Raw genomic sequence first — 10,544 nt, forward strand, 5'->3', positions numbered from 1 at the left:
GAAGGTAACACAAGGACCCTGGCATGCTTCCAGAGACCTGAAACAACCTTCCCAGAGCCCAGTAAGTGCTTAAATGGGTTTTCCCCATTTATTTATTTATTTATATAGCAGTCATGTGCCTAAGGTCATGATTGCATAAGTAGATTACATTTGAGTTGTGGGCTTACTGTGCATATGAAAAGGATCTAAGTGTTTTAACTGACCATAAGTTGAATGAGTCAGCAGAAGTATGTGGCTGCTTGATTAGCTAATGCAATCCAATGTGATTGAAAGAACTGAGTATGTTTAGCCCAGAGAAGAACATGATGGTCTTAAAATATCTAAAGGGCTGTCTCACAGAAGATGGAGCAGGCATGTTCTTTACTGTTTCAGTGACAGGACTAGAACCAGTAGGTGGAAGTTGCAAGAAAGAAGGTTTTAATTTAACCCTAACCCTAACCCTAACCCTAACCCTCACACTAAGAGATAATCAACAATGAACCAGACTGCATCAGGAAGTGGTGGGCTTTCCTTCATTGGCTGTATTGAAGTAGAGACTGAAAAGCCATCTGTCAGGAATGCTGTGGGTGCATCCTTCCTCGCTTTAGAAAAAGAATCCTGCATTGAGAAGGCATTGGAATAATGACCTCCAAGGTTCCTTCTGTCACTATGATTCTATAACAAGCCCAAAACAACCCCTCTGCAGCACTACAAATCCAACTCAATGGTGTAACGTTGGAAAAGTGTCAGTCACTTCTCCTATCTGGGCAGTTATTTTTCCACAATAGCTGACACAGATGCTGAAATCCAGCATCGCCTGAACTCTGGGAGTGCAGCTTTCTCTCGGTTGAAGTGTAGAGTGTTTGAGGACCAGGACATTCGCAGGGAAACCAAAATGCTTGTTTACAAAGCTATTGTGCTACCAACTTTACTGTATGCTTGTGAAACTTGGAGAACAGCCTTTACCAAAGGTGTCATGGACTTTGAAGATGTCAAACTCAGGACGAAAGGGAGAAATGTGCTAAGAGAAAGGCACGTTTGGCAAACCCTCACCATAGGCCCAGAAACCTATGCCCCCACTGTGGAAGGACATGTGAATCCAGAATTGGCCTCCACAGTCACTTACAAACACACTGTTAAGACTGTGTTCATGGAAGACAATCTTATTCACCTACGAGTGATTGCCAAAGAAGAAGTCTATAAGACAACAATGGAAAATATAGATGGAAAGCTACACCTGAAGTCAATCTCTCCTAAGTCACTTCTTATGTACCAACAAGACTGTTCCCCTTGATGGCTATATCTTGATAGCCAATCTGACCTACATTACTGTATATGTGCAGCTGATCCCCCCTCTGCCACCAGAATGATGCGAAGATGCGAACCCCCCTCCATAGACCCCATATACTCTATAACCAACACAGGATATCTAGTGTTTTTGCATGAGTTGAACAAATAAGAAAGGTTTATTATACAGAACAATGTTGGTAAAACCAATGATTTGTCAGGAGATAAATGTTCTTTCAGAAAACAGTTAACTTATTAATGATTATATGAAAATGGATGTTACAAGCTTCACAAAGGGTAGTAAACACACAGCTTCTTTTAAACTTCAGTTGCTTATTTTCAGTTATTACTCTTCAGTTTGGTGTTACAGGTTTCTAGACTAGTTGGTAAATGCTTAGCTTATTTCAAGTTATTTCACTTCAGTTCTTAACGTAGTTGTTGCATGGGTGTTACAGCTTAATACTTTGGTTCTTAAACAAGGTGGTACTTTCTGTCAGTTTTCCAACCTTTTATCAATCACAGTTTGAAATACTTCTAGCAGTATAACAGACACAGGGGATCACCACACCCCTCTTAACTGGCTTGGGATTCTTCTCTAACTAGAAGATCTCTCTCCTCCTGTGTGACCCAAGTAGTCTGTATCCTCCTCACAGCTTCTACTTCTCCTGGCTCCAACTCAGCCCTCCAGTTAACTCCTGTCTGAATACTCTCCCAAGACACTAAACCAGGGGTATGCAACCTAAGGCCCGGGGGCCGGATGCAGCCCAATTGCCTTCTCAATCCGGCCCGCGGACGGTCCGGGTATCAGCGTGTTTTTACATGAGTAGCATGTGTCATTTTATTTAAAATGCATCTCTCGGTTATTTGTGGGGCCTGCCTGGTGTTTTTACATGAGTAGAATGTGTCCTTTTATTTAAAATGCATCACTGGGTTATTTGTGGGGCATAGGAATTTGTTCATTTCCCCCCCCCCAAAAAAAAATATAGTCCGGCCCACCACATGGTCTGAGGGACGGTGGACCGGCCCATGGCTGAAAAAGGTTGCTGACCCCTGCACTACACACTGTTTTCCAACCTAAGCTCAGAGACTCCTTTCTCTAGCTGTAGATATTTCCCTCCGAGTGGATGTTAAACACACAGACCAGAACCAACTACCAACTCACTCCTGCACTCTCTTAAAGAATCTCTGAATCCTCTCTCAGAAACCACGCCTTTTAATTCCCCCTCAAAGTGCCGTCACCCCTCCCACTAGCTGTCTTGGTAGCCAATCAGGGAGAGGCCCCAGCACTCTGGTGGAATTCTGAGGCTACGAGAATTAGACTCTCTAATTAGACTTAGAGAGTCTAAGAATTAATTAGAATTAGACTCTGGCCTGACTCAGCTGTCCATCACAATATGCATGGTGGTGATTCATCTAAAACCATCTTCTTCACAATATGCACCAATCTTTCCCAAACTGGTGCTCTTCGGATGTTTTAGGCTACATCCCTGCCCACTGAGCTGCACAAAACATCTGGAGAGCACAAGATTGGGGAAGGCTGATACATGTATACAATGGCTTGAATCCTAGATTAAGTAAACTTGAGAAAGTTCACAGTAATAAAATTTCTTACTCCTGCCTCTACTGCAACTACAACCCACCATAAAGATCTCTTTGGAAAGTCACAGGTGGTTCCTGGACAATGTGGGGTGGAATGCAGGCAGAGGGAAAGATCAGCCTAAATTGGGTGGACCTCCATCTATTTGTTGTCAATTCCTCACTCCCTCAGAAGTGTCCAATCCCACATTGTTCAGAAGGATCCACTAACCCTACAGAGAGAATTTTTGAGGGTTAAATGTGGCTGCAGAGAAACAGGCAAAGACAGGAAACTTCCCTTCTGTGAATTTTTAAAAATTCAAGCCAATATCTATATAAAATAATGCATCCAAAATACAGGTTTTTAGGCATGCAGCCCTAAAAAGTATTGACAAGAACAATACTATTTATACAAAGAAAGCTAGCAGTGCATGGTGGGGAATGATGAATTGGTGCATACTATAAGCAACTAGTATCCATTGCTCAGAAGATAGTGCAGGCTTCTGGCATCTTGCCAGTACATTTTAATTCTGTGAGTTCATATTCTTTTGAAAGACTTGTTATGTAGCCTGATACACTCATCCACACCAATGTCTAGTTTTGCTGCTTAAGCTATTTGTGAACTGACGTCAACATTTTACTTTGAGAAGTATGATGAAAGTTCAAAATGCACAGTGGTCCTGTCTGAATCTTTGCAGATGTTTCCCTTTACACCATCTGAGCACACAGATAATTAAAAGAACTTGTCAGAATACTTATATTCCACACATTGTAAAGCTCATGGAATTTCTTATCTTGAGACGTTAAAACTGAAATAAAAAACTTTTTCACTGGAACTGTTCAGTTATGGGGAGTCAGTCCTATAATCTGTTGTGCACAGGGCAGACTGTAAGACCTGCAGCTAGAATTCCAGTCATGGAACAAAGTTTACACAGGTGCTGCTTAAGCTCAGCCTCATTATCTGCACTGCTGCAAGATTAGTCATTGGGTTGCTGTACTAGGGCTCCATGGACACAAAAATGTTGCCACAGGGTAAGTGGGAAAGAGAGCAATGATCACCCCAAAATTCAGGAACACCACCCAGGAAAATTAAACTTGGCACATTTCTAGTTCACTGAAAGGTAGCAAATTGGGGTAGAGAATCCGAAACCCTCTATAAGACATAAAACAATTTCCCCACATTCTGAAACTCTATCAACTTCATTTTCACTAGACTTCACATCGGGAATTCTCTCCTTTTCCAGTACTCCTGTTTATCGATTTGCAATAAGATTTTCAACTCTCCAAATCTGAGCATAAGGTAAAGGTAAAGGTACCCCTGCCCGTACGGGCCAGTCTTGACAGACTCTGGGGTTGTGCGCCCATCTCACTTAAGAGGCCAGGGGCCAGCGCTGTCCGGAGACACTTCCAGGTCACGTGGCCAGCGTGACGAAGCTGCTCTGGCCAGAGCCAGAGCCAGAGCCGCACACGGAAACGCCGTTTACCTTCCCGCTGGTAAGCGGTCCCTATTTATCTACTTGCACCCGGAGGTGCTTTCGAACTGCTAGGTTGGCAGGCGCTGGGACCGAGCAGCGGGAGCGCACCCCGCCGCAGGGATTCGAACCGCCGACCTTTCGATCGGCAAGCCCTAGGCGCTGAGGCTTTAACCCACAGCGCCACCTGCGTCCCAAATCTGAGCATACTTACCATCAAATTTATCAAAAAGGGACTCCAAAGGGATAACAGAAGCAGTTTTTAGAAACAAAAACAACCCACTTTTCACCCCAAATGAGAGAAGCAAAATTCCAAGTAATTCTATAATCATCCATTTAAGAGCCTAGCAAAATTCTTTCTATCACCAATTAAGTTACAATTCTCACCCCTAATTTCCACTAGACTATATCCAACTAACTCCAATTAGTAGACCCACTGAAATAAATTGATTTAAGTTTGCCATGTTTATTGATTTCAATGAGTCTACTCTGAGTACAAGTTAGCTGGCTAGAACCCATTCTTATCTATCAGGCCGCTTGCTCTTGCACCTCCCTCCCCACAGCCTTACCATTCCCACTACCACCAGTTCCCACTCTGCTGGGTTTAATGAACTACAGGCTCTCTCCAGGAATAGCACTGCACATAAAGCCAGTCTTATCATTATGGCAGGAAAATCGGGCACTAAGGTTCCAATTTGCAACTACACATCACATGGCTATTAGTCTGTTTTCAATGAAGATTTTATGACATCATTACATAAACAATACATTTATAAAGTTTAGAAATAGAGATTATTTAAGATTTCCCTCATCAACATATCTGAAGTTTCCTAACATTCAATTTTCAAGACTGTACTTCAGAGTGTGGCATAAGCACTTCCAATACACAAATGTTTAGCATATTTTTAATGCTAATTAATTCAGAATCTTCAGAACCTATGAAGACAAATCAAAGTTCTCTCTACTCATATCTCATATTTCAGCCACAGAACACTACATATTAGTGAGAGTCCTTCCACATCAGAAGCCTACGGTTGAAACTATATCATGTTTACCCTGGCAAGTATATTTTGGCAGATATAACCAGAGAGTCACACCAGTAAATGTTTTCACTCAGTTATGATTTAAGTTTACCTGAGGCCTAAAATGTTTTCATTCAGTTTGGATTTAGTCTAATCAGGGTTAAGTAAACAGTGGCATTCCCCAACCTGGTTCAGCTGTGCAAATATGGCAAAACAGATTTTCAGAAGTGGTTGGAGCAGTATTAAAAGTACACAAAAGGTTTTCAGGGAGTTACTAGTAGCCAAGTCCTTCTGAAAGGGAACCAGTGAGACATTTACTTACATTCTTCCTACACCTTCATACATTCGGGTTTCATCAGCCAAAGTCATAATCTCTGTATCAGTAAGATGTGCGTGCTTTTTCGTCCTGTTCAGTTGCTCTATTTGCAGATCTGCCAGTTTCACTTTTTGCTGGGTATCAATGACCTTGGCTTGAAGTTCTGTAAAAGCCTGATATGGAAAGCAACAGCATAAATGCAGCTAGAGTTAGTAAAACTATCAATGACTGACTTCACACAGAGTTTCAGTGTAGTTGTAAAGTATACATGCAGTAAACCCAGCATGGATTTCTCAAAAACAGATCATGCTAGACAAATCTCATTTCTTTTTTGACAAAGTTACAAGCTTGGTGGATTAGGGGAATGCTATGGATGTAGTGTATCTCACTTTCAGTAAGGCTTTTGACAAAGTACCCCATTATTGCAGAAAAGCTAGTAATATGTGGGCTGGATGAGGTAACTGTTAGGTGGATTTGCAGCTGTTTGACCAAACCCAAAAAGTGCTCACTATTGATTCCTCACCATTGGGGGGGGGTGACAACTGGGGTGCGGCAGCGTTCTGTGTCAGGCCAGTTGTTGTTCAACATCTTTATAAACGACTTGAAAAAAGGAATTGAGAGGACGCTTAACAAATCTGCAGATAAAATCAAACTGGGAGGGGTAGCTAATGCTGCAGAAGACATAATCAGGAATCAAGATAACCCTAACAGATTGGAGACCAAGGAGAATGCGGCAGCTAGACTGGTGACTGGGAATGGCCTCCAAGGCCATATAACACTGGTACTGAAAAACTTACATTGGCTCCCAGTACGTTTCCGAGCACAATTCAAAGTGTTGGTGCTGCCGTTTAAAGCCCTAAACAGCCTCGGCCCAGAAGGAGCATCTCCACCCCCATCATTCTGCCTGGACACTGAGGTCCAGCGCCAAGGGTCTTCTGACAGTTCCCTCATTGCAAGAGGTGAGGTTACAGGGAACCAGGAAGACGGTCTTTTCAGTAGTTAAGAATAAGTGACAGAATGAGCAATTGGGGCAATGCAGTGAAGTTTTAAAAACCAGACATATATAAAGATGGGTGACAACAGAGTGAGATGAAGCAAATGTAAGACAGAATGTATGGATGAAGCACATGCTTGTGTGTCTGAGAAAGAAAGGGTGGATAAATTGATTGGTCGATGAACGGGAGAAGCTGGGGAGCAGAGAACAGGCAACCACTTTTGGCTTTGGCCCTGCCCATTCCCAGCTCCAGCTCCTTCCAATTCAGGTGTCCAGCTCTGAACCATTTTCCCTTGAGGGAATGTGTCCAACTTCAAAAAAGGCTGCCCACTCATGACTTACAACCTATGGATCAACAGTCAAAAATGTATCAGGTAACAGTATCAAATTAATCAACAGTAATACGATTACACTGAAAGTAAAAATAATTCTCCAAGAACTAAGCAGCTAGGGTACCTCTGCTACATTATCCCTCTGTAGCATTTCTGTTCCTCTCCAGTAAAACAGCTGGCCTGACTCATTCATTGACATTTGCTTAGCTAGCCAAGCATTCACCAGGCCACCTCCCTTCATTCAACAAGCAGAGAAAGTTTGTCCTACACAGCAACAGTAGGTAGGGAGGAAGCTTAACACCATTTATTGCTGTGGAGGGTAAACTACTACAGAGCTGTTAATTGTTAACTATATGACCTAAGAGTGAAAGTTCTCAGTGAACTGAGGACCTAACACCCCCCCCCCACTAAATGCATATTTAATATATCAGTTGTAATAGTAATAGACAGCACAATGGCAACGTTATCAATATATCGTCCAAAACCAGTTTGAAGTTCACATAACTGTTTCATAATGTATGACCTGGCAATATATCACAAATTCCAATGTGTGAGAAGGCCGGGCGATATCTGGTTTTCAACATCGCAATATATCACCAGCAAAACACTGCAATATATCACCAGCTAAACATCGCAATGTCTGAAATAAGGATGGAATTATGCAGAGGTGAACAGGGTAACATATTGGAGATGGCTACTATTTAGGGGTCTAAAACAGGTAATTGACAATACTGTATTATTAATCACCACACAGCCACTTTCATCAGCAGGAAGCCAATATGCATCCAAAATACATCACAATATATCAATATATCACAACAATAAGGATGGAACTATGCAGAGACGAACAGGCAACTGCTACTACTTAAGGGTCTAAAACTGATAAATGACAATATTATCAATTGCCACACAGTCACTTTCATCAGCAGGAAAGCCAAAATGCATCCAAACAGGACTTTTGTCTCTGGGCTTAGCTAGCAAATGTGAGGAGTTATAGTGAAGTAAAATAATCTGGGACTGACAGCAGGCTTGCTGGGCAGCAGAAATGGCGGTGGCGTGGCAGTGGCAGAAACAGTGGTTGCTGCAGCGGTGGAAGGTGGTGGCAGAAGCCACAGCAGCCTACGAGGCCATTTTGCGAAGCTGGCAGGAGGAGGTGACAGAAGCAGTGGCCTGCAAGGCTATGTTATTGCGGCGGCACCCTGGCAGCAAAGGCACAAGCAGTGATGGCACGTGAGGCCTCACCATGGTGGTAGCAAGAGGAACAGCAGCCTGTGAGGCCTTTTGGTATTCACAGGAGCAGCGGCACCCTGTGAGGTCGTGTGGTGGCAGCAGCAGCAGTGGCCTGAGAAGCCTCACCACGATGGAGAGAAGCAGCAGCAATAGCAACAGCAATTTGTGAAGCCTCAGAGCATCGGGAGTGGCCTCACTGTGACAGTGAGAAGCAGCAGCAGAAGCGGCAGTCTGCGAAACCTCGTTGCAAAGGCAGGTGGTGGTAGTGACAAAATTAGCATCGCTACAGCAATCCAGTAGTATCGGCGGCAGTCTGCGAGGCCTCATTGCAGCAGCATAAATAGCAGCAGCCTGCAAGGGCTTGCCGAGGCAGGCTGTCCCCTCTTCTGCCACTGCCATCACAAAGCCTTGCAGGCCGCCTCTGCAACAATACCTCGCAGGCTGCCACCACTTCTGCAACCACCTCCCACTGCTGTGGCTAGGTCTCACAATCCGCTGATTATTGTGCCACTGTTGCCAGGCTGCTGCCACTTCTACCGCTACCTCCTGTTGCCACAGTGAAGCCTCGCAGGCCACCACTGCTTGTGCTGCTGCAACCATGAGGACTTGCATGCTGCTACTGCTACCACCTCCCACAGCTGCAGCGAGCTCTTGCAGGCCATGGCAAGGCCTAGCAAACTGCTGCCACTTCTGTCACCGCCATGACGAGGCCTGCAAGGTTGCTGCAGTTTTTGCTGCTACCGCCACTAGGCTACCTCCGCTTTTGCCACTGCAAGGCCTTGTGCCTAGGCCACTGCTACTTCTGCTGCCACTTCTGCCACTGCCTCCTGTGGCGAGGCCTTGCAGGCTGCTGATTATTGTTCCACTGCTGCCAGGTACTGCTGCTTCTGCTGCCATGACATGGCCTCGCAGGCTGCCACTGCTTCTGCCACCGTCTCCCGCCACCACTGTGAGGCTTCACAGGCTGCCACTGCTTGTGCCACTGCCATAAGGCATGGAAATTAAGATGGGGCCCCTTTACTTTACTTCTGGTGTGTGACAGAACAGGCCTTACCCTGACATTTTCAGAGTCAGGAATAAATTTATGCACAGGTTGGGAGAAAAGTAAAAAAAGAGAGAGAAAGCTTACCTTTTCTCTCCTAATGTGGGGCATGTAATGAAGCTGAGATATAGGCCAAATTAACTTTTCTCCGTAGAGTCTTTATTTTTGAACCTTTTTTATAATATATCATATTGACAGAAGAGGCATGGCGACGCAATTGGTGGTGGTGGTGGCTATTGGCTTACATGATTTGAAAAGGAGCTTAGCCAAATTCATGGAAAACAGATCAAACTATTAACAATAACATGAAAAGAAGAAGAAAAGGTACTAGACACTTTTTTGACCTGAGTAGGGAGCAGGGATACAAGTCACAGGGTGGATACGTTTATTTGTATGGTTTTGGATCTATGAGGAAACCCCAATAAAAATACCCAGGGGAGGGGGAGAAAACTATATAAGCCACGATGGTTACATGGTTGGGAGACACCCTCCCTCGGGATGAAGGGGGGTCTGGGGAGCGTCTTCCCGCCTCCGCCCGGGGCGAGAAGGGCTCTCCCAATGCTCCGCATTAAAGACGGCGAAAGAGACTCCTCGTGGGGGGGGGCGGCCCTGACTGCAACTCCCACCCGCCCCAGCCAGCGCAGCCAGAGGCCGAGGATGACGGGAGTTGTAGTCCACGAGGAGCATCCCTCAGAGACCCTCCCGCCCCGCGGTCTGAGAAAGGCGGGAGCGATGAGGAAAAACCCGACAGCCGCGTAGCCCCCACCCGCCAACAAGGGCTGGCGACCAACGAAGCGGCCTTGCCCGCCTTCGTCCATCGGGTACCTTCTTCAGCTCCAGATCCACGGGCGCCGCCATCTTGCCTGCTCTTCGGTTTTTTTCCCTATCCCCGAAGACAGGGTTGCGCATGCGTACTGGGGGCGAGGCGCTGCTCTCCTTTGCTTCGCTGCTGCTCGCGTGGATCAGCGCGCGCATGCGTGGTAGAAGGGAAGCGAAAGCGGACTTTGCGCGCGGGGCTGGGGACTATGGAGTTACTAAATTGTATACACGTAAATCGCAAAACATGACACGACTATCCAAAAACTGGGTCACTAGGTGGGTAAAATACTATCCCGCTGGCCGCTTTCTGAGTAAGTGATAGACTTAAGCCCATAAGCGCGCGAGGGATCTGCTGCACGCGGACCGCCTGCGCTTCCTTTCCGTCTAAGTGAGCAGGGCTGTTCTGGGGATCCCCCACCTCCGTTGGTTCCCTGCAAATGGATCCCGTGAAGTGATCTGCCTTTCTTTTGCTGCTG

At 45.4% G+C, this 10,544-nt stretch overlaps 1 protein-coding gene across 1 annotated transcript in view; it reads right to left on the reverse strand.

The window, feature by feature from the left end:
• Positions 1–10,221, reverse strand: part of PFDN1 (prefoldin subunit 1) — a 32,201-nt gene extending 21,980 nt beyond the window's left edge. Inside the window, exons 1-2 of the mRNA XM_079983702.1 lie at positions 10,075–10,221; positions 5,658–5,824 (exon numbers count right to left, since the gene is read on the reverse strand). Of these exons, the coding sequence (XP_079839828.1) occupies positions 5,658–5,824; positions 10,075–10,158 (251 nt within the window). The 5' untranslated portion in view covers positions 10,159–10,221. The remainder of the gene's footprint in view (positions 1–5,657; positions 5,825–10,074) is intronic.
• Positions 10,222–10,544: the final 323 nt, after the last annotated feature.

The sequence above is a fragment of the Podarcis cretensis genome (assembly GCF_951804945.1).
Source record: "Podarcis cretensis genome assembly, chromosome: 7".
In the NCBI taxonomy this organism is placed as follows: Eukaryota; Metazoa; Chordata; class Lepidosauria; order Squamata; family Lacertidae; genus Podarcis; species Podarcis cretensis.